Raw genomic sequence first — 26,090 nt, 5'->3', positions numbered from 1 at the left:
TCGACTTATGCAGAGATTTATAAGATTTTTGAAGCCGGTTAACCGAAATATATTTGTTTATTATTTGCTGTTAAAAAGCATTGAATTTCTCAGTACTATTTTGAACAAGTTTTAAAAGTATGACTGCTTACAGAAAAATATAACTTTTTTTTAAAAATTCATAGCATAGTATTAATTTGACGCCAATGTTTTATATTTATATCAACAATTTACACTTGATAAACATTAAACAGGCCGCACAAATATCTATTCAAATTGAAGTTTTGGATTGAAGGAGAAGCCACTATCCAATCATGATAAAAACTTTTAGAATTTTAAAATTAAAGAACATTGACGTGTAATAATAATATAAACGATGAAAATGATATATCTTCATGTGATAACATTAGTCATCGTTGCCAAATTAGGTAAGCATTTCTTTTTCTTTCATTTTTGTTTTCCAAAGAAATGAACTGAAATTTTCAATGAAACCTTTCATTTCCCAGTTCTTTGCTGCACAAAGGGTGTTCCTTAAAGACCAACCTTAATATGGACCTCGAAAATTTGCTTCGAGATCCCAATCGCATGTATGCTTTTTTGCTCAAAAATAGGGGTCACACACTAATATTTAAAGGAGAAAATATTAAACTCTACAGAAATCTGGCAAATAACATTTAAGGAAAGTTGTTGTACAGAACATCAAAATTAATTTAAATTTAGGTCAAAAATTGAAAGTATTTATGATAATCGTCTTTTGACTCCTTTCCGTTTCTTTCCGCAACCAAGCAAGTTTTAGTGTTTCTGACATTCGCTTTTCCTCGACTGCGATTTGTAAGATATAGATAATGAACACGTTTTTTTCCTGTCAAAAACAATAATTTGTGTTCTTATAAATTTATTGGAAAATATGCACTTGAGTGTTTGATAGGTTATGAATAAAGTTGTTAATTAGTGCTTTATGATGTTGGATGATAAAAAAATAAAAGATAATTATAAAGTGAATTATAAAGTGAAAGATTTAACCTCTGGTTAGTTGTTATTGTTAAATGGTTTCAATAAAACGGTTTATTTGTTATATTTAAATGGTATTTGTTGAATAGTTTCAGCAGTTTCGAAGTTAAATAATGTGATATTACGTGATAAGATAAAGGTAAATAATGTGATATTAGATTTGGTTTTAGTCTCTTTTTCGTATTAATTATGTTTTGAGAGCCTGCATGTCACATTTATAACAAATTTAAAATTATTTTGTTGAAAAAAGTAGAAGATTTGTGGGGATAGTCAACCATCATAAATGAAAAGGTACCCCATCATAGAATCGAGTTAACACGTCTTATATACTAGTAAATTGGAATTGTATTTTCGTAGTGGTAGACACACTTTAGTACTCCCCCACCAGATTTATAGCTGCGATAGAATTCAATGAACAGATACCACTAGTTGATTTATTACTGTTTTGTGAGAAGCTGGGTGAGCTGTATTAAGATCACCGTACTTTTGAACGCTGATCATGAGAATTGTATTAGGTTTACGGTCGTTGTTGCTCCTGTGTTGCTATTAGCAGTCGAGTGTATGTAAGCCGACGTGTGATCGAGACTGAGTAGCAACAGCGTGAGGAGGTGGATAATGTCGCAGTCTCCAGTAGCAAGTCAATTGTTCAATGTGGACCATCCATAGAAGTAGGCGAGTTCAGATCGAAGTAGGGCGTTACTGCCAAGGTAGGCGTTACTGTCAAGGTAGGCGTGTTCATATCGAAGAGGGAGTTTCCGTCAAGGTAGGCATGTTCATATCATGTCCGAAGGTCACGATTGTGCTAATAGTAGTTATCGACAATGTCAACCTTCATGTATGAAAAGGTACCCCATCATAGAATCGTGTTAACCCGTCTTATATACTAGTAAATTGGAATGTTATTTTTGTAGTGGTAGACACATTACGGATTCATTAGGATTCCATGACCCTAAGAAATTTTTAAAATACGAATAATAATTAATCCTTCAAAATAATCCACTAAAGTAATAATAATTCCCACGTTTCTAGTTGAAATAAAGTTTAATGTAGATAACTACGACATGAAGTAGAATGATAGAATGTTGTTGGATAAGCACCCTGTATTAATTATAAAATGCAAATATAGCAATTTGTTTGTTCCAATACACCACTCTGATTACGTGCAACACTCAGAGTGGGAATGCTGGTAAAAGCATTAAAGAAAAACTTCTTTAAATGGTATATGTGCTCTTCTCATTAATTAAGGGCTTAAAATATGGCAGTTACTAATAATAAGGCGGTTTCAAATAAGGATGTTTATGAGCTTTTATGATGTTTACTTAAACTCGTTCAAGAAAGTTATTTTCTGTCTTTGGGTTGCTTTCAGAGAAGAATTGTGAGTTGAAAATGCTTTCAATAAATTGTTGCAAACATGTTATAATGGATGGTTAGACATTTAACTGTGTATTTGAAAGAGCTGTTAGAGGTGTAGGAATCAAGTCTTATTGCTCTATTTTCTCCTTTTTAAGAAAGCAGGTCCTTCTGATTTCTCTTAAATTGACGGTAACACGAGGCTGTATTACCTTATAAGGGCCAGCATTTTTGGAACGTGAAAGTAATCACTAGAAACTAATCACCGTTATTTTTTTTAAATATTAAATGCAGTTAAAAATATCGAATACGATATACAGTGCAAATATCTAGCTTAGCCAACCAGTACAGGATTGGTCAGTTCTGAAAATTAGAAGGAAGGATAAATGTATTTAAGATACTCTAGGGAGGGCGTAAGCAAGTCTCAGTTTCCCCCTAATAACAATCCAGGACTAAAAACACGATTGCTAAGAGAGTGTAGCCAAATACCACAGGAACTTTAAAAATGCTCTATTTCCAACATGACACCATGATGTAAAGTCTGCATATCTGTAAGAGGGGCAAAGAATTCTTTTTAATTCTTTCTTTTTTATTCGATTTTGTAACCAGTGTCTTAAACCATCCGACTCGATTGAGTTTTACGCACTATCAGATGTGAATATTATAACCATTGAATACTACTTAATTAAAAACTTCATTCACTTCAAAAGTATATAAATAGAAAATTACAGTCGACATTTTTCAAGCGCTTCAAAAATATGTACCAATTTTTAAGACTTGACAGACGTGAATAAGAAGGAACAAAAGTGATATGAAATAAAAAACGTACAGTTGTCAAGGAAAAATGGAAAAATAAATTAGAGAAAGTTCGTAAGCACACGAATACGGATTTGGTTAAAATCAAAGTTCTAATTGGGTTTATACTCTGAACATAGGCAAACACCAGAAAAGAAAAAAGTCTGGTAAACAATTACCCGGAAGGACAAAAGCCTTGACTAAATAGTGAAAATGTCATCCGGACAGCCACGAGAAAACAAGGATTACAGATAGAAGTTTGGTGAAAGCATACAGCAAGCAAATAACCGAGACCAGAAAGATGGCTGCACATGAGCCCGTGATCTGATTATTTCTTGATTAGAACTCAAACGAACTATCATAAGCATATATATTACACAATAAAAAAACCTAACACCAGTAAAATTCATTTGTTCATGTACAACATAAAATGGAGCATTTTGTCTAGTTCATAAATTATTTCTTTTGAAGCTAAAAACTTAAAATTTCCAGAAAATTTACTTGCCTAAGTTATTAATTAAAAAATAATGATTTTGAGAAAATAAATTTGAGCAAATTTAAACTATTTTATATAAAAGAAAAATGCCAGAATAAATTCTAAATTAACTAAAAGTTTTTCTAAGCAAGAAAATGAAATTCGTAAAATTTTTTTTCTCCCACTTCTACAACCTATTTCCCTACAGCCAATTTATATGCCATATTTTAACATAGAAACAGTATTTTGTCTGGTAGTAAATATATTTATACGCGTTATTAACAAGAAATTTATCATTTAAAAATTATAGAAGTCCTAGTACTCCTTTTTAAAAAATGTGCAATGAAAGAAATAAAAAAATTGACTCTTAAAAATTGCATCAAATACAGAGTAAATCAAATTTATAGGTGCTCAACGCAAAGTATGATAAATGTATTTATTCAAAATGTATATGCATAAAGAGGCTATGTATAGAGGTTATATGGTGGCTATACAAGTTTTGAATGTATTCCTCGAAATTATTCGATATAGGCTCTTTTTGTTACTGCGATGCCAGAATTGTCATTACATACTTATTTCCCACCTTTTAAAATGTCTTTAATACTTACGCTTATTTTATTAATCAAATTATGTATTTAAAATCAAATTATGTATTTAGAGTTAATCTTTTAAAGCCAAAATAAAATAATAAATTTTTTTATCGATCAATGCAACGGATACTTTTTATTTCATTACTAATGCAGACTCATTAATTCACTGCCGCGCCTAATCGAAAACAAAAATCTATTTATAACTTTTGATTCTTAAATTTCTAACCGCAAATATGTTTCAGTTGCATGGTTGTAATAATTTCCATAAATTTGTTGGCGACTCGTGATCGCCAAGGTACTTTTAAACCCCATATTCATTTTGCGGGGTTGGCTATGTTTTGGCTATGTTATATTATAATAAATCACCAACCTTGGGTCTCCTACCCATGCTTCTCCTGTGTCCGCTGGGAACGATTGCATTCACTTTAAATTTCAAATTTGTGGCTACTAGGAGTGCCCTTTGGGCACACCAGTCCCAGCCGTCCTAGCCGTTTAAATACAATTTAATTTTAATAATTTTGCTAACTTGAACTCTCTAGAGAGAGTGTATGATTCGATCCCTTTAAGGTATTTCTTTTCCTTTTGATTTATATATTATACGTGGCCATTGTTAAATTATTCATCAAATCAATTCTTGCTAAATGAATCAAATTTTTACTTAAAAAAACATAAAAGCAGAAAGAAAAAAAAGAAAGAAGAAAAAATGAGAGATAAGAAAGGAATAAAATATTTTATGTTTCTTTAAAAAATTAACTCTTTGATTTATTTTAAATGTATAATTTGATTAATGAAATAAGCTTAAATATTAAAGATATTTTAAAGGTAGGAAATAAATATGTAATGCCAATTGCGGCATCACAGTTACATGGCATGCATCAAGTCTCAAGTTGCTATCGATGCTCGCGATATCAGCCGTGACAAGAGGTTTCAAAACAGTCATGTTTTTGAACGTGGAAGCACAAGCAAGCGATTTTCTACGAACCTCATCGCAAAAAATCGCATGGGGTGAGATTTGGGGATCGTGCTGGCTACAAGGCGAGAGTGCATTGTCTGTGGTTGATATGCGACCCATCCACATTTGTAATAATGTGTTATTGTGGAAAAAGTGTTTTTCTGTTTGTTTTGCTTTTGCAGGATTGCAGGACGTTGGAGATAATTGGAGAGCGACTATTCCATAAATTACCTTTGCATGCATGTAAACTTTAACATAGTGGGTATTTATAATTTTGAGTTGGTTGGCTGGTGTCGTATCCTCTATTGAATCATATTTCATGGTGTGCTTGAATAGTTTCTGTTATTTCTATGGCATTAAATAAATACAAATCCTCTTCTGTGGGGTAGTTTAAGAGGTGAAGGCCTGCAGTGACTGCAGGGCAGTTAAAAACATGATATGATGTCAGTTCCACAGTTTTGATATTTTCCAGTCTCATCTGCAGAAAGTTTCATGTTTTTATGATGTTTTGCTCTTAGTCTGATGAGAGTAGTGGCTGTCTTCCTATCGATGTTAGGATTAGTTATTTGATCGTGGGCTTTGATTTTTAAAGGTGTGAATAGTCTTGACTTTGCAAAAGCATTTGCATCTGCCAACGTGGTTGGGATTGAATTTTAATTGAGATCTCTGGCATTTTTAGCCAAGGAATCAGCTATTTCATTGAACTCTAGGTTCACATGGGCGGTAATCCACTTCAAGAAGCAAAATTTTGAGTAATAAACATATTTGTTACATATTGCGTAGCACTTCCATGAAATTGGGACTTTTATTTTGACTTACCCTGTATTATAATATGCATTGTTCTCTCAATAAACTTATTTCTTCTAATTCATTAATTATTGATATCACAAATTACAAATACATGACTGAATATTTTCGCCGAAGCCGAAAATAATTCATTGTCTCTTCAAAATAAAGTAGGTAGCAGTTATTTAGCGAAACAATGGCTGTGGGTGTGGTGACATTTGAGATATGGCAATGCGCGATAAGATGTTGACCGCACCCTTAACAGATAGTTGATAATCTTCTATCACAGTTTACTAAAAATGAATTATCTATGTGTGTGTGGAAATGTAATAATATGACGAGTTGGTGGAATCAAACTTTCTCAATTTAAGTTTCTTTTATAATACTACTACTAATATTTTGTTAAAATGTCACTGTAAGTTATTATTTTACATGCTAATCTTAGTTTGTTTAAACTAGATAGCATTTGTAGCGATAATTGTGTTTAAATATTATTCCAATCGAATTCTCACAGGGATGATATAGATTACATGATGATTACATAGATGATTACAGGAAATGATATAGCAAAATACCAAGATTTTGTTAAAACGCAAACCTTGATATTTTCCTAGTATATAATCAATATTTCAAAATTACATTTTATGTTTTGAATATCGAAGCTAGTTTCAATTTGTAATTATTGAAGTGCATTTGCTGTATTCAATTCAAATTCTTAGGTCAATAGTCAAATTCTTCGATAAACAATGGTCAAATTCTTAGGTTTAAATTTATTTGTAATAATAAAACAGATTTCTTTCAGGTATATGGACTTTTAGGATTACCTTAGAGAATAATAATTTTCCTTTTAATTACTATAATTATGATGTTTTAATTTAAAATATTTTAACCACTTTCAAATAGTTCGGCCGATATTGAAGCCCACATAAATAGGCCTATGCGGTGAAATCTAGGATTTATTTTCCAAAGCAGATGGCAGCACTTAAATAAAAATTGCTCATTGAATATCTTTTTGTTTCATTTTTCAAGATTTTCAAATAGGGACCAGCACTTGATTTATTTATAATATATTCTTACTGATTTGGCAATTTACATTAGATTTTGATTTGGTTATTCTAACTGTAACTATTTTTATCTATTAGTGGACGTTTCATTTTTAAGTCTTACTACTTGTAATTTTAAGTTGTGTTTGCTGGTTAATTATTTTTCTGTGCTTTTCAATTCTTGTAATGATTTTCCCTTATTTGTCTATCCATTATGGGGCCTTGGGTCACTGTCAGTTTTGGTTTTTCCACTGACAACAGAAAGGCTCCTATGTGTTTGCAGGCAGTGTGTCCCCTGATGAAGTGCTGTCTTGCTAACACATATCTTTTATTTTACTGCTTTTTATTGCTTTTACCTGCTTTAATTTTTTTTAAATATCTTAATTATAATAAAGAGAATTTGGTTTTAGCTGCTTTAGGCACTTTTCAAATTTGATTTAATGTTCTAATTGTTAATTTACATTTTTGTCTTTTTCTGTATTTGTAAATTAAATTCATTTTCTGATTAGAATTGCTGTGTTCGATTTAATACCCTTTATCCCTCTTTTTGGATTCTCTTTTAATCATTATACAATATGATATACTTACATAAATCTGAGTGCTAATGTTGGTTCGTAATAAATTTACAAATGTTAACGTTGGATTGCATTGAAATTACAATTAGCATTAGTCTGTTCTAAATTTACAGATGATAACAGTCGTTTTCAATACTGTTGCTTATTCTTTCTCAACTATACTGTTGATTATCCTGTTATTTCAATACTGTTTATACAACATTTTTATTCCTTCTGTCTATGCTTTTATGTTCTTTCTTTGTATGGATGATCAATGCAATAATATTAAAATTCGTAACGAAACGAAATACGAATTAAGAGAGAAACAAAACTGTTCAAAACAAAATAAACAAAAAATGTTTCAAAACGCAGACTTTTTATTTACAAATAACACAAAAGTATGGTTTTTTAGAACATTTTCATAAAAATATAATTCGAAAATTATTATCAAAATGTAACTTACGCCTGTATCAATTATGAAATTCAAAATATGCTGCTTAAATGCTTTAAATACTATTTTTAATGGTCTCTGACTAGACAACTTTTCTATTTTTAAACAATTTGATTGAAAATTTTACAACCCACTGTACAAATTATGGTAAAAAGTACAAACACCCAGGGTGACAATACCCTATAGTCTATTTTACGGAAACTTGTTAGGAAACAAAAATATTTGATATACCATAATTTTTAGAGTTTCAATAATCATAAAATCACTTAATTATTCGAATTAAATAAAAAAAATGGCATAATATTTTATGATAAAATGAAGATTACGGATGATGCAACTAAAGTACTAATACTTTATACCGTAGAATGATCCAAAATTTCTTACAGTGCATAGGTATTACTGGGACGATTTCTGTCACACAAATTTCTTTAATTGTGATTTGATTAATCCTGATATTTAAAAAACTTTTTTGATACATCTCAAATGAAAAACAAAATAAACACAATAGAATAATATTCCCAAAAGCAAAATAAACTAAGTAAATTTAACATATATTCAAGTAAATTTGATGAAAACAGTAATAATTATCAATCGATTATTATTTTCATGTGTATCCACCCGGTATTTTCATATGTGTCCGAAGAAAAGTATTACATTATTGTTTTTCAGAATTTAGCTTTTTATAAGATTCATTTCAGGAGCTATTTTAAATTTAATTCAAATTAAAAATTAAAAACTAAAAAAACAAATGAATTTTTAATACATAGATATTAAAAAAAATCATTTAAATATCAGGATTCTTTTCAATGAATCACAGTATTGTTTTTCGCTAAAATGCATAATAAATTTGCATCATAACTAAAGATTAAATTGTATTAAAGATAAATGCAATTGTGTTTAAGATATTAGATTTTATAAGTATTTGTTTTAAAATAATAATACTTTAAATAGTAAACAAGTAAAATTTCGGGAAATAGTTTTTTTGCCTTTCAATATTATGGAGAGAATATTCTATGTTCCGATCCACGGCGCACCAAAAATTAGTATTCATTTGCTGGTTACATAAAATGGATCTCAATTTTACCATGTTTTGGTATTTTTACTAGCTCAAAATATCAGTAGAGAATTGCACTATAAGCGCTATAAATATATATATATATATATCTATATATATCCCAAGATTAGCNTATATATATTTCTTATTTCAAATAAAATGAAGCAAAGTTTTCTCCTATTTCACAAAGTTGTTTACTTTTCTTATTGAAACCCTTGATTAAGACGCCGCTTCCTAAAACATTCTTAAATTTATTTCCATTAAGGATACTTCTTTCGCTTTGATGCCAAAACTAAGCGTTGGTAGTTAGATAAAAGCTAATAAAATTTTCTGAAGATCAGAGAATGCTTTTAAGTCTTAAAAAGAGCGCATTTTTTCTCGATGAGATGAAAAGTGATATCGTTAAAGGGGACTAATAAATTATTCTTTACAGCAAAACCTGGACTCGCCAATTCAACGAATTAGTTTCGGATTTGTATTAATTTATTTAAGATAGAAATTTCGAAGAAGAAAAACTGAATGATGATTAAAAGAAAGTCATTTAGAAGTATAAAGCTTAACTATAAAAAAAAATCTGTTATAATATGAAACATCCGTGTCAACAAAATTGTCAGAGATTTTACATAAACTACGGAAAGAGCAAGTAATCAAAATTTTCTTGTAACAAAACACTACAGAAAGTTTCTATAATCATCAGACAATTCCGATAGGTCAGGTACAGTAAGTACTGCAAAGAAATTTGATCTGAAAAAAGCTGTATACTCCCTGGTTTGCATAGTTAAACATATATCAAATGTTTATTAAGTATTCCATTTTTTGCGTGACTTTCAGCAAATTTTGAAGTATCGAAAACAATCACGTTTGAAAAAATTGTCGTACAATTGTTAGTTTCTTCCATCGCTAAGTTCAGAGTTTTCAAAGCGAGATTCGAACCCAAGACCTTCCTAGTATTAAGCAAACTCCTTGACTTCCATACAAGCCTATCTTCATTAGTTTCAATGTATTAAATTATTTGCTGCCTCTTTGATACAGAGGCTTTTTTTCTCCACGTGTGAAAAGCTAAAAAAATGTGAAACCAACAGATAAAATCTGTATCAATGGTTACAGATTTTAATTGTTAGCAGAAAAAATGCCCCCTTTGACAGATTACAATGTAGTTTAACTGTAAATTTCTGTAGTTTTATTTTATTGATACACCATTAAAATTCTCATTCTGAAATTATGGTAAAATAACCAGCGGTATGTTCATCCAATTAACTGGAAAATTTACAGCAAATAAAATTTTTTACCATTTCGGTATTAAAACCGTTTGCATCTAGTGAGGTTTAAAAAATAATGAATATAAAACTATACAGTTTTTTAACCAATTTACAATTAACATAGTTTCAAAAACTTGTAAAAGGATTTTAACTGGACTATGGAGATAGTTCAGCAGCTTTAAGGTGAATTACTTGCATCTATGCATGAATGAGAGCATCGTATTCCAAAAGCAAAGGGTCCAAAATAGGGGAGTGCAGGACACTGGATACTCTTCATGTGTTAAGGGGAATGGAGGAAATATTGTGCTGTCAACACTAGAACTCGAACTCCCGTTCTGTCGCTAATAAGATTGACAGATCAGCACTTGATTGACAAATTCACCGATCAGCATAGACCAAGCTATTTATCAAATCATGTGTCATAGCAAATGCTAACAAGACAACCATCAGCCATATTACTAGCTTAACATCACGTTGAATAGATCGTTTAACATCGGAGCGAAAACCAGCCATGTCCTGCACATCCATCTGTCAACGTCATTACTGCCTTATAAGTGACTCCACAGAAAAGAAAAAAAAACCAAAGAAACCATACTCGAAGAAGACAAAACACGTGATCATGATGACCAGGATCCTATCTATAGTTGATAAGTAGCACTCAGGGAATTTTTAATATTTGAACTACTATGTACCGATACTCAATCATACTGAAACCAGATATGTCTCCGAATGCTCTGAGGCACAAAGGACAGCATTTCGAGCAAGACTTGATGCAAAATGATGAGGTATATCGGGGATACAAGTCATGAGATATTCTCCTTTACGCTGCCTTTTCGAACGCGCCTGGTTTTTTAAATTTTTTACATCAATTTAATATACCCTTAAAATTTGGCCAGCAATTTTTAATCAGCCTCTGTACACAAAGAAAAATTTAAACATTCTTCTGCTTTCAAAATCCTTAATTACATCCATTTCCATTTTTCAGCAAACTTTTTCAACTATTAATGATTATTTAATGTCTTCAGTCATTTAACGAGCAATAACTGTTATAAAATTTCCGCTTTTAGTGTTCGGAGCATATTTGGACGTGTCCCAGTTTTTAAACTAAGAAATCGAAGTTTCAGTTTGCTTTGCAGTCCCTCACAGCGAAATAATCTCATTTTAACCGCCAAGTTTGGTGCAATTTGTTGTTTCGCTTCATTCTCAAATATTGACTCTCACTCGCCGTTAATATTACTTTATAAGTTCATGAAGAGTTTTAGTTTAAAAAAAAAAGTAAAATATATTTATCTGTTTTATACTCAATGCCTCAAGATTCTTTAAGTTTACTAAAATGAATATTTCACTGAGAGAGATAAAAAATAATTACGTAAATTTAAATATTTTGATGCATTTTTTAAAAGAAATTTAAAACTTAAGTATACGAGATTTCTTAAAACTAATAAAATAATAACATTTTAAGAAGAGTTTTTTTAAAAATTTACTCTAGACAGTGTTTGTTTAATGACACTATTGCGTCATTATTTTTATTTATGTAAATTTACCTGTAGATTATAAATATTAAGGTTCCAGCCTGCCGGTATAAATATTAACATTCTTGAAATTTTAAATATCTAGTGATGTAAAAATGGGAATTTAAATATCTTATTATGTGTTTTCGTTAGATAATGTGGAAAACGTTTTTTCAAACGTTTACCACATTATTAAAAAAAAACCTTACAATAACATTTTGAATATAAGATTAACATTTTCACCTAACTTATAAGGAGTAATAGGCATAGATGTTAATAGGATAGGAATAATAAATATGCTTGTTGCTGAATGCTTCATATTCAAATATTTTCAACTAATACGAAACTTATATTTGAACTAAAACTCCTATCTTGCATGTTAGCGGTGCTTGCTTAAGAAACAATTTCTTTTAGAGTCAGGCAGAATTGGATGCTTTACTTTTGTGATTTTACTGAAATTTTCAGGATATATTCTTTAGGTAAAACAATAAAGCATTTTTTTAGAACTGAGGAAACTGTAGATTGTCTGAAATTTTATGAAGAGCACATGAAATTACTAGGGACAATCCTTTTTGCGAATCAAGTGAATCATGGCACTAGTCGTTATTTAATATTCTACTACGTTCACACTAGCTGTTAAGATGCAAATATTTTCAGTGGATTTTTGTATCAAAGGTCATAAGTCATTTGAAAATTTCGAAAAAAAAACATTTCCTTAGACTTTTGCCGCATAAATCTAGTAGTACTAAGAGTATGAACTACAAAGGTATTTATTTCTGTGAATATGAGTATATATTTCTGTGAGTATGACATGTGAGTAGTAAATAAGAAAACGAACACATGTGTGGTATATATTTGACTTGACCTTAAAGCAGCAAGAAACTGAAACACACTTCTTTAGATCATTAACTGTATTATCGAAAACTAGACAAGAATGACATTAGCTGAAAAAGAAGTTTTAAGTATAGCCAAACAAAATCAGTTCACAGACCTATGATTATTTATCCAACTTCTTTTCTAATATTGCTCTAAAGTTTAAGACTTTTACCTGAGTATTTGAATACAAATATAGTTATTGGAATGTTTTAAATTGTCTCAAATATCTGATTTGAACCTAACATTAGTATCTGAAGTAAACATCTTCCAATGAATTCAGCTGCAGTTTCAATCTGGAATTTATTTAGGGAGGAGAGAGTTTTGCAAGGCTGGGCTTACACTGAATCGAATAAACCCTCATTCTTGCCAATACAACTTATAGATTAACTTAAAAAATTTTATGAGTAAATACAACAACACATTTCTGTGCAGAGAAACAAAATTCTAGATCTTATGGAATTTTTTAGGTTTAATCAAATCAGATAAAACCAAGTAAAAAAAAAATATCAATTCCAAAGTAACAGTTTCAGAAAAAATTTAATATCTTAATTTGAACTATTAATATGTTTTGAAACAACAACTTCAATTACTAGCCTCAGGCCAGAAGTATCGATAAAGTAGAAAATAAAAATCAGTTAATGGTTGCAGTTATGTTTATGATAAGTACCTTTTTGTGTAATTGGGCTTATAGTTTCACTAATGCTCTTGGCTCCTTTTTCACTTTCCTTTAGTTTACATCCTACTATCTGGTTTTGTCTTCGATGTATCGACTTAAGGTTAATGAAATGTTTTTCCCGATGATTTTTTTTAAAACTCAGAAAGCAGAATAAAATGGAACTTCAAGAAAATTGATAAAACAATTAGTAATTCAAATATTATAAGCATTTTTATTGATGAAAAAGTACCGTTTTTTACAAATGTTTAGTAACGAGTTTAACATTGCTGTATAAATAAGTAACGCAGTTGAACATTTGTTTTAATTTACTCCTAATAGAATGAGTTTGAAACCAAATTAATAGAATTAATAATTTTGATGTCAAAAGATTTAAAAGGGTTTAATGTAGGGAAGGCACTTTCAGTTATTTAAATATCTACATTTCTATCTATGCAAACAAAATTGTGCACGAGATTTAATACTTTAATTGGTTACATAGCTATGTCAAAATTTTAATATGTATATGTCGAATAAGTAATTTTAAAATACAATTTAAGTTGCTTTTAAACTGTTCGTCTTATTAGCGTAAATATTTATTAGATTCAGTACAAAATAAAACAATGAGAAGTTACTGAGTTAAAAAAAGCTTTTAAATATTTCTGAAATTGTTAATAAAAAAGTAAGAGCCGTGATGGCTCAAGAGATAGAGCATTCGCCTTCCAATCAGTTGAACCGGGTTCGGTTCCCAGCGATGGCAGGAGGATACGAATTCCACATCCGGCTTGCACCGACCACAGCTGACGTAAAATACCCTTAGTAGTGGACAGATCATGGGTTAGAGTCCATTTGTAGTCAGGTTAGCTGTGGGAGGTTTTCGTGTTTTTTCTCTCCATGTAACGCAAATGTGACTTAGTTCCACCATAAAGACCTCCGCGAAAAGCAAATTTCTATCAATACATGATCAAGCAGTCTTCTGAATTAAGTTCAAAATTATAAGGCTACGGCGTTGAATATTAGTAGTCGTAAACCCAAACAACCGGGTCGACTGTTCAAATACGGTTTTAAAATAAAATAAAATATAAAATTTGGTATGCTCTCATTTGACTTGGTTTTATTTCATTTGATTAAGCATAAAAAAATTTAAATGATTTAAAACGTTGTTTGTGTGTATAGAAATTTTCTGTACTATTTATCCATAAATACTTTTATTACCTTTGATATAATAATTGTATCCACTTGGGTGAGACTTTATTCGATTCAGCGTAAAAAAATGCATTTAAACAATATGTCACTTGTCTAGATCGTAAAGTTTAAGTTTTATCCTCTTTTGCCTCCACCCCACAGTAAGTTCTAAATTGTCCATACCGCAGCTCACCTCGAAAAAGGTGTCATCATCATTTATCCATATTATTTCATTTTTATTTTATTACCCTCGTTGAACAATTACTAATGTTCAACGCCGTAGCCTTATAATTTTTAACCCAAACCAGAAGAAAGGGGAACTCCTAGATCAATTATTGGGAGAAATTTGCGTTTGTGGCAGATTTTTTGATGGCACTAACTGGCATTTGCATTACATGTAGAGAAAAACCATGTAAACCACCGTCGGTTAGCCTGACGGCAAAGGGACTTTAACCCATGATCTTTCTCCCACTGAGGATATTTTACATCAGCACTGTGGTCGGTGCAAACCGGATGCATAATTCTTATCGACCTGTCATCATTGGGATTCGAACCCAGTTCACCTCATTCGAAGGCAAATGCTCTATCCCCTGAGCCATCAAGGTACATATATCTATATTAAGCTTCATTCACATTTCTTAAGCAATTTACAGTTTTCCCAAAACTATATCTCTAATCAATTACTCAGGCAGCGGCCTCATATAGGACCATATTTTTAGAAAATGGAATCAATAATAAGTCTTTGAATTGATTTTGTTACTACTATACTTAAAGCTTCCTTTCCAACAAATCTCATACCCGCAAAAGAACCGGCTCTCAGGCTGTTTGTGCTTTTACCTAAAATCCATTTTACCAGAAAATGCTACAGAACAAAAAGTATGACATACCATAGTCTTTGCAGTAATACCGTGGTTCACAGTTGTTGTCACATTTTTTAGTTACTTAGAAAGGTAGTTTTCCATTCCATTCCATATATATGAAGTTTCCAGTGTCCTGCTTTTGCTCATTTGTGTGTGACTCTGGATTATAAGAAAACGATATTCTCGCACATTGATTGCAGCACCAAAGGCTGTTTGACGCAATAAAGTATAAAATTTCCCATCTGTTACGATAGGTGAAGCAACCAGATAAGCTAATTAAACCCTATTCCATGGTTCATTTGATAAAACACAAATCAACCACTACCTAAGTCATATGCCCTTCACCTAATGAGAAGCTTAGCTCTAAAGTCCAGTTAAATTTATTTTTTACTGTTTTAAAATCATGCTAGTTGCAAATGGTTGAGAAACCGTATAGTTTTATATTGATAATATATTGTATGCAACGTATGTAACGTATAGTAATGGATTTTTATCTGTAACAGCTATAAATGGTTTCAAAACCGTAAAGGTAAGAAATGTTCTTTGATGTGAACTTTACAGTTAATTGGATGCACAGACTGCTGCCGTTTATTTTATCGCAATTTTAGAATGGAAATTCTAACAGTGCATTATTTCCAAACATTTAAAGTCTATCAAGTTTATTATTATCTGTAACAGTTATAAATGGTTTCAAAACCGTAAAGGTGAAAAATGTTCTTTACTTTAAACTTTGCAGTTAATTAGATGCACAGACTGCTGCCAGTTATTTTATGGTAATTTTAGAATGAAAATTCCAATATTGTATTATTTCCAAACATTTAAAGTCTATCAAGTAGATGAATATTTAATTTAGACAATATGTTCGATTACTGATATTTCGTCGAATTTACATAGTGATGTGAAACTATATTAACAAAACAAAAAAGAAGATAATTTGTGCAAATAAAATAATATGAAAACTAAATTGCATTAAAAATAAAATTACAGTAATCGTAATACCATCAAATAAGAAAACAAAAACTAATAGCTCACAGAATTAATGAACAATAATTATTCTAAATAAAGTAGGGAAGTATCATTATATTCCCACAGAATGCTTCATTAAACTTTCTTTTGATCTTTAATGAGCGAAGAATCATTATGCGTATACTTTCCTTTTAAAAGCTGTTTGATCATGAAAATACTGATTGCTGTATTAATTAATAAACATTTTCGATGCTTACGCAACATTCCTGAACAACTCAAAAGGTACTCTATTCTTTAGAGAGGTTCCTTTATGCCAAACACAGAATTTCTGAATTTAGTATCTAAAGCTTAATTAAGTAAAATTCTCAAACCCAATGTCGCTAGTCTTCGCGGAACACTTAATTAAATTTCGCTAAACGGTTATTAGATTCATTAAACTGTTACAGCTGGTTCGGTTAGAAGACAGTATTTTTAAAAACAATTACAAATTCATAAAAATAGTTGGATCGAAGAAATTATTATAAAACAGTTTTGATAACTTTGTTTTCAAAATAAATGAAGTTAAATTAAGTTTTACAGAAATTAAAGCGTCTGGATGCCAATAAGGAATATATTTAATTAGGTTATTGAATTTCGTAGGAGCTTCTTAAATTAGCATTTTATTATATTCTCCCCAGACTAAAAAATGATTATGTAGAGCTCAAATGAACATGTGTCTGTTTTGTCTTCAGAATTATACTTTTTTTCTATTTTCTTATATTTGATTGTAATATTTTACTATTTTCACCATTTGAATTATCGAATAGTGAAAACCAATATCTCTGCACTACCCTAACATAATAATTACAGTGTGGAATGGTTAACTGTATTAAACATAAGAAAGTTTCATCCGAAATAACTTTCGTTCTAATGATCGGATTTCACGGACTAAGCGCCAATCTTAACGGTCTAAAATGTTGGCATCAAGTATGCTAATTAATTATTGCTAACTAAGTCATGAAATCAGATGCAAAAAATCATTCGATAAACATATTTTTCTCGACGTGCTTGAATTCTTGGTTCTCGAAATAGGAGGTTAGCCGCACCTTGGAAAAAATGGTTGCTGTAGATCAAGTCAGATGGGCAGTTGAAAATATTGGATCCTGGCCAATATATTCTTATATTTTTGCAAATTCAATAATATCTCGGTAATTATAAATATATTAATCGTAAGATTTTAAAAATAAAAAAAATAATTTTGTACAAAATCGAAAGAGCAATAGAATTGCAGAGAATATTAATGCATTTTTGTTGTAGTTTTCGCGTCCATGGATTATCAGAACACATAATAGAGAGCAGCTCTTAGAATGTCCTCAATTGGTACCTTCCCCATATTTATTAATTAAATCAAAATGATATTATACTGTGTTTTATTCATAAGAGTTTAAATATCGTTACAAAAAAATTTTGTTTAGTAACATTAATTTAGTTATTGATATTATTTGAAAAAATCCCGATATGCCATTAGGAATTTTTCCAATTTTCAAAATAAGCAAATAAATTAAACTAGACATATATTTGAAATGTTTCCAAGAATATTTTTCTTTGTTCTCCTCCCCTTATGCAGACGTCTTAGGTATAGTTGACAAAAACTATGCAAATCAAACTTAAATAAATAATTTAAGACCATTAAAAATAAATTAGTTCTCTTTTAAAATTACTTATTTAGTAACAATGAATAGTTTATTCTTTTTATAATAGGATTTCAGAGTAATTTTATTTAATGTAATTCAAAAGTTGAAATTATTTTTTTCTCATCAATTCAATTACAATATATTTCATTTTCGATCAGACATTTAGCAGAATTTTTGAAATAGCAAACTATTAGATTTTATTGCATTATTTAACATTTTCTTTAAAAAAAGAAGTTCATTTTTTTCAAATAAAAACACTTTTGTCGCGGTTAACAGGATAGGTTTAAAAAAATATAAAATAAGAATTTAATTTCATCGTACAAACTATATTTACTAGATTAATTACCAATTAGTCTAGAAACAACACAAAAGTCCCATAATGCAGACGAACAAATTAAAAGGCAGTTTCGTTAAATGCTTGAGAGTTTACGTTTTTCAAAATCACATGATTTTGTGACAAAACTACTGTCTGAGAGCAGTGAATACAGTTCAAATATTTCTGAAACACCAAAAATGAGAGTTATGTTTCTTTTTGTAAAACCAATAACAAGAAGAAAAGGGGGATAATAATACGTTAATATGGAAGATCACTTTTTAACTGTAATTTAAAGTTTCTTGCAGTCTCTTAATCAAAATACAAGCATTTGCTCTTAAAGAACGTGATTTACTGAAATGAATTTTGAAAAGGAATTATTTTAAGAAAATTTAAGTATTATTTTTTTCCTTGAGCAAGAAGGATTTATTTTTGAAATATTTATTTTCCTGGATGATGTTTTGCTTCCTGAAGTTATTCTTTCTCTAAGAGTCACGTAATAATTTAAATGTTTAACTAAAAAAAAAGTGTTGTTCATTTTTTTAAATCATTGATTCTTCATTTTTTTGTTATTTGTTTCCGAAGAGTTGCATAAAATGTCGATCCTTGAAAAGAGTTTACCATTTGATTAATGCGTTGAAAAACGTATTAGCAAAAAAGTTTTTTCTTAAAGAAAGAGAAATAAAATCTTAAGTAAGAAATATTTCATTACTGGATTCCGAATATTAAATATGCAGTTTACACTTTTCGGTATTGAGTCTTTTCCAATAAAACCAGATATGCAAAAAGTCCCATTTCTTACACTGTAAAAAGTTTCGAATCAAATTCCTGAAATAAATACTTATATTTTTGCTGCTTCTTTTTAACTTAAAAATAATTTTTACTGGGACGAAACAAATAAAATCTGCTAAACGGTAATTTTTACATTAATGATAACCGTAATATCACGGAATCGCCCTAATTAAACAAATATGATTCGACGCGAAAATTACGAAAAGTCATTTTAATTTGTTCCGTAATTTGTTCCGGAATTTTTTACAGTGTTTTCCATAGGCTCAATGTTATTCAAACATTCAGTAGAAAGAGCATAGGGAACCGTTATTCCTATATAGCAATTGAAGTCAGTTGGTAACGTTTTTGGTTTTTTAATGTTACCGCACAGTAATCGTGAAGTGTCTTTAACTACATTTGAATGAATGGAGAATGTCACTCTAAATATATGGTTTAGATTTGTGATATATGGTAAAAAAGATATAGATTGCTTCACGTTTGTTGATAGTCGAAGGTGTATGCAAGAATAAAACTTCTCTGTGTTAATGATACAAATAGCTGTGTTTACAATTTATTTTTAATGTTGGATTATTTTTCTAATGTTTTTTCCTAAAATTTAAACTGGATTTTTTTTTGTTTTGTTATTAAAGTTGCTTTTTCTAAGAATTTTAGTGTATTCTTAATTAATTGAGTTTAATTAATTGTCTTATATTGGTTTTGAGCATACGTTTTTAATTTGACAGACAGAACACATGTTAAAAAGTTTTACTTTTGATAATATTTTACATTATATTTTGTATCCATCGTTGAACAGTTGATCCAATTTTGAGTTTACGACTACTAATGTTCAACTCTAAAGTAACATGAAATTTTGAACTTAGTCCAGAAGACAAGGAAACTCCTGGATCAAGTATTGGGTGAAATGTGCCCTCGCGGATGACTTTTTGATAAAACTAACCCACATTTTTTTACATGGATTGGAGAAACCCAAAAACTTTCAACGGGTAGCCTAAAGGCAAAGGGACTCTCACCCAGGATCCGTCTACCACTGAGGATATTTTACATCAGCTATGCGGCCGGTGCGAGTGGATGTGGAACTCGTATCGGCCAGTCATCCCTGGGGTTAGAACCCGGTTCACCTCATTGAAAGTCGAACGCTCTATCCCCTGAGCCACCACGGCTCTTTTGATAATATTGAAATAATTTGATAGATTGCAGCCCAAGTAAAGTAAGTTTCTGTTTTTAAGAAAGATAGTTGATGCATTGTTCGGTTTTAGTTAGCAAAATTTTGTACATATTTTAATTAGCTTTATTCATACCTTTAATATTTCAATAGTGAAAAAAAATTATGCACCTTTTTCGCAAATTATTAATTGCCTCTAGTTAGTTTTTCTGCAAAGTTTTATACTTTATTAGTTTTACATTTCTTTCTTACCATTGTTAAATGATGTTGACAACGAGTGTGGCACATTTCTGATCTGATTTAATGAAAACATTTTTACTTTCCTGATGAAAAAACATTAGCCTATGTGTTAGATCAGGAAAAAGAAAATTCCAGAAATGAATGGGGATTAATAGTCACGTTATGGAAGGTTTTCCTTAAAATTATGGGGTTCCAGCTTCTGAGAAAATTTAATTCCGTAGTCGAGGAAGCAATTAGTGTGTCAAACAATTAGTGTCCTCTCATGGTCAATTAGCGTCATTTTCATGACATGTGATGCCGAACGAGTTCAATTTGTAAAAAAACACATTCATCAGGTTGTATCAATCAGGTTGTATATCAGGTTGTTTCAAATACTTTTTTGCTACATAGATAAATTTAATTGTTATCAAAATTGAAGTGTCAGTTGTGAAAAATATGTGACAATATGTATCAAATCAAGAAGAAACTCTCATAAAATGTTTTGCTACCCTCATGTGAACAGTAATTTAGATTAATGAAAATTTACCTTTAAAGGAATGATAATTACAATTATGTCAAGTGGGTTATTTTAAATGTTTCAAAAAAAGTACTTGTTAAAAAAAATTAAAAACTTAATTATGATCTGAGTGTGTTATAAAGTCAGGCCTTGTAAAATGTCCTTATACGGAAAATATTTTTGGAACATTCAGATGCATGACTCTGTGATCGCTGATTCTTTAGTTTACAAAAAGTTCCTAGAAGTGACTAATCTAATTATTGATGTTTGTTAATCGTTTAATCACTATGGAAAATTTCCATGAGTTGATTTACATTTGAGTTTAGGTTTACTTTAATTTAGGTTAAATTCTGTTTAACTAATTTTAATCCTGATGGTGCGGTGCAGTTCGTTATATCGATTGTCAATTTAAAACTGAATACTAAGTAAATATTTTTCTGACCAATTAAATTTGAAAATGCCTTAAAATACAGTCTTTAATAATTTAAATTGAATAGTAAGTTTTTCAAAACTATATAACTAAAATTCTAATCAGACATATTTGATATGTCAAAAGCTATTTATTTTTTACAGGTTTATCAACAGATCCACTCACCAAAAGTCCATCATTTGTTATTGAGCCGCCAAACCGAGTGGTTTTTTCTAATTCGAGCGGAACTGTCATATCTTGTTTAACAGAAGGCAGATCTAGACCTCTCGTGACATGGGTCAAGAATGATGGAGAGCTTATCCACGATCTTCCTGGCCTTCGTCATGTTCGCCACGATGGATCTCTTGTTTTTCTACCTTTTGCTGCAGAAGATTACCGGGCTGACGTTCACGCTGCTACATACAGATGTGAAGCTTCCAATACGGTTGGAACTATAGGAAGCAGGGACGTTCAAGTTAGAGCAGGTAATAAATCTAACCACCCTCCATCTTCAACTCATGTGACTTTTATTTTTTACAGTGGTTACTATTCCGTGTTCGTATATTTGCGTTAATTTAAGTACATTTATTCTTAAATAATGCATAAATGGCTAAATTAGTTTTTCTACCGTATTCCACAACTTGCACAATGACAACATCTAATTTAATTTTGAATATAGTCATAAATATTATAATGGGCAATTCCATGCCAAAAGAAATGTTAAAATTTAAAATTTGAATAAGAAAGTTAAATTATGTATACGAAAAATTATATATTTATGTGTTCTTGATAATATATAATAATATAATTAATATTAAGATATTTCAATCTTAAATACATATTGACAAAATAATCTTTTTGACAAATTCACTTATTCATTTCATGCATATGTGGGAGAAAAAACCTTGTAATTGCCCTAATAGATAAATATAATTTTTTCACTGTAACGAATGGTCTTACGATGTTTCTAAATATATTCATGATCATCGTAAAAAGGAACTAAATGTAAGAAAATGTATGCATATCAATCTGATGGTGTCGTTACAACAAAAATTCAAGTTCTTCTTCTGATAACCTTTTGTACATTCATAGTTTCAAGAACATGAAGAATGTTACAGTCAAAATTAAAACTTCGAAACCAAAGAACCAAAGAAAAAAGAAAAAAAAAGAAACCAGTACGCTAGCCAAACATAAAGTATGACCCACGCAATCATGCAGAAGTGTCCCGACACGACAAGGCATGAACTCGAATGAGTTTTGAAGGCATGCTGAGGACAATTCTCAACATGAATCTAATGACATTCCACAAATCTAAAATCTAAAGTTGCTTTTTATAGACTGGGACACTTACGTATTTATCATGTATCTGAGACACATCTAGATGTCATGTCACGTCAACTAATCAAGCATCCGTTAGTTCAATCCCCCCTTTTGACATATAATGTTCATGAGTTCAAGAGGATGTCACAGTGCCTATGCACGTCCATCCACCAGGCTACAAAGGTAAACGGACCTCAATAGACCAGTAACATGTTTACGCTTATTAACAGCCCAATAGCGGTGTTAGCAGTCCAGGAAAAGCATGAAGTTATGTATTGTTCAGGCAGCTATACGAAACATTAGTAAATCTTTAGATTTTAAGACTCATACCAGTCGTGGTCGTAAAAAGGCTCGCACAATGTCACTTTTTGATGTCCTTGCATTGGAAATAGTAGTGATTGCACGTGTTTAAGCGTTTAATGATTCTTTTCACTCGTTTTTGGTCCATATCTTTATATTTATTTTATTTTTTTAAGCTGCAATTCTTGTGCAGCCCTGACACTAATATGATATTCAAGCTCTCTTAAATCCTGGTAACGTGTCATGATCGCAGAAAGAAGCGATCTATCAATTTTGCATATTTTCAACTTGGAATATTTCCCTATGCGGCCTATACCCTGTCTTTTAAAATAAAGAGTAACATACAGGAATGCAGCCAAGGGGACGCCTACACTTTGTCTAAATAGTAGTAGTAATTGAAAGGAAGAAGATTGATTTGCACGTTGATCCCCGTGATTCATCTCCCTCCTCAGATGTTTGCAACTATCAACTTTGGCAGACACTTGTTTTCTTATACATGGTCTGCCGACCACATTGAGCTATTCTGATTGATTGCACTAATCTGTTAGTTGAATACGCATGCTATACCAGTTTTCCTTGTTCTTTAGCTGAGTAATTCAAACATGTCACGTGCAAGCAAAGATTGGAAAAAAATACATAGGACTAGCTTTACCCTCTTTATTGTTCAAAATTAAGGAGATTTTTACGTTTTATTTTCAAAATAATACATCAGTAGAGCAATTTTTATTAGCTTTATGAAATGCAGTGATCAAGAAAAGATACTAAAAATTTAATGATATGTTAAAGAAAAGAAATGAACAATTTGTATATAATGAAGCATGATTATTTCGCTGTATTCAAATTCAAAAGAAACAACATATTTTAAATTTTTATAAAGTAAATCTCTTGTAGGTATTTTAAAGCCTAATTAGCCTACACCCATAGATGAATACGAAAATAATATTAATACAAATTTCAAATTATATTTATTATTAATTTATTTCATTTATTTATCTTTTTAAAATGCTAATATTGTATTCAGGAAAAAGTCCTTTCTGTTTTGCGTGCAAATTTTATTGAGATTTAATACATTTAAAAATAAAGCAAAGTTCTGAAAATTTCTGAATAATTTCCACCATTTCTAAACACTGAATGGAAGTATTTAATCTTTTTAAACAATACCAGAGCTTATTATTCTTCTGGAAGCTTATGGGAACGGTTTCAAATATGTAGAAGATTTTTTTGCGTGAAAAAGCAATCTTACAAAAACGAATGAATCATGCATGAATACGCAAATTCTCCATTAAAAAAAAGGAAAAGAGAATGAGCTCAAACGGAAGATGGAGATAATGAAGATCATTCTGAGCATAAATTTCATTTAATATTCAACAGACGGACAGAAGGTTAATACTTCTTTATCGGAATAGGAAAAATTCATGATTCCATTACAGCTGAAATAATGACTATAGAGAATCCTAGGATTACCTTAAAACCTGCAAAATGCTTAGTTTTCGAAGAATATTTAAAATTTATATTTCTCAGAAATATGCAAATAAAATCTATAAATATTTCATGGGATTTGAAACAGCTGGAAAAAAAAGAGAAATCTGTGTGGTTTATACAAAAAGAAAAAAAGTCTTTTGAATTCCAATGATAAAAATCTTTAAAATGCTTGATGAATGCTTTGTAAAATATTTCTATTCCTGCGTTTAAAAGTAAATGTGTGAAACAAGATAAAAACCTATTTTACTTAAATGTATTTTTTACCTTAGAAGTCTGGATAAAAATTTAGAATGAAAGAAATCTGTCATTTTCCTCTTATGAATATTGCAAAAGCTATTGCAGTAAAAAACTGGTTGAATTGGTATTTATTCTTTATTTATTAGTTGTAACAGCTATTTGGAATCAATGGGATTTATGTTATAATTAGTTTTAAAAGTAGCTGTTGTCAGCACTTAAAAGTAAGCTTTGCATTCTTATCCCACTTTCAAAAACTACATGTCGAGAATCAAATACCTGAATTCTTCGAAAAGAAATAACTCGTATTTAGAGCATGAATTTTTGATTATTTTATAACCTAAAGAAAGCTCTCATTAATTACCATATCACCGTTTGCCCTTAAAACCTTTAAGATTGCTTGTTAGTGCATACAAGTTTTCATCTATTACATTTTTAAGATCCTGAGATTACGGTTAGATAGTCAACAGTAGTTTGTCCACCCAATTAATCAAAAAAATTATGGTTAGAAACATTTTTATATAATTTAACCATTTTCGGAAACATTTGAGAACATTTTTTTAAATTAATATACGGTTTTTAAGCCGTTTACAACACGTACGGTTAAAAAAACATGACTGCAAAACTACTATTTTGTAAACATTTACGAACAACATTGTTTCTATACCCATAATAATCGTAAAAATTAAATTTAAATGAACATTAGATCTCTTTGGGTGATGAGACATTTATTGCGTGGATGAGAGTTTCAATTTTCTAATAGTCCACAGTCACCGATTGCAGACTGCAGATCACTGAAAACTCTTAATGTATTGAAAGAATAGAAAAAAAATATTGCGGTGTCAACACTGGATTTCGAACCCCTGATCAGCCGGTCATGATATTGGTCTATTAGCTTTCTTCGAGCTACACGAATAAAATAGCTTCATATGATTGGCTTAGATGGCGTGGATCAAATTCAGGTTGCTAAACCGTATTAGGTAAAAACCAATCAATAAACGTTTTTTTCTTTCACCTTTGCATATTGAATAACATCTATTTTATGTTTATTTGACCGCTTTTGTTAAATATGGTAAAATAACCATTTTTGCCATTTTAACCAAGTCAGTAAAAATAAAATAAAATTACATTTTAAATTACGTTACAATTACATTATCGGATGCATTTTTATAGATCTTCGAAAATTTCCAATAAATTTACGTGTATATTTATAATGACTACTTAACCGAGAAGTTAAAAAAAATCTTAAATGACTTTCATACAGTTTGTTTATCAAAATGCATTTTTACAATATATTACGAATTCATCATTCATATTTTA

The 26,090-nt window shown here is 30.3% G+C and overlaps 1 protein-coding gene across 1 annotated transcript in view; it reads left to right on the top strand.

The window, feature by feature from the left end:
• Window positions 1-241: 241 nt before the first annotated feature.
• Window positions 242-26,090, top strand: part of LOC107452961 (cell adhesion molecule Dscam1) — a 92,967-nt gene continuing 67,118 nt past the window's right edge. Inside the window, exons 1-2 of the mRNA XM_043045027.2 lie at window positions 242-407; window positions 21,599-21,919. Of these exons, the coding sequence (XP_042900961.1) occupies window positions 356-407; window positions 21,599-21,919 (373 nt within the window). The 5' untranslated portion in view covers window positions 242-355. The remainder of the gene's footprint in view (window positions 408-21,598; window positions 21,920-26,090) is intronic.

This window comes from Parasteatoda tepidariorum, chromosome 8, assembly GCF_043381705.1.
Source record: "Parasteatoda tepidariorum isolate YZ-2023 chromosome 8, CAS_Ptep_4.0, whole genome shotgun sequence".
In the NCBI taxonomy this organism is placed as follows: Eukaryota; Metazoa; Arthropoda; class Arachnida; order Araneae; family Theridiidae; genus Parasteatoda; species Parasteatoda tepidariorum.
Note: the sequence above shows the minus strand (reverse complement) of the source record. Positions and strands in the feature narration are given on the sequence as shown.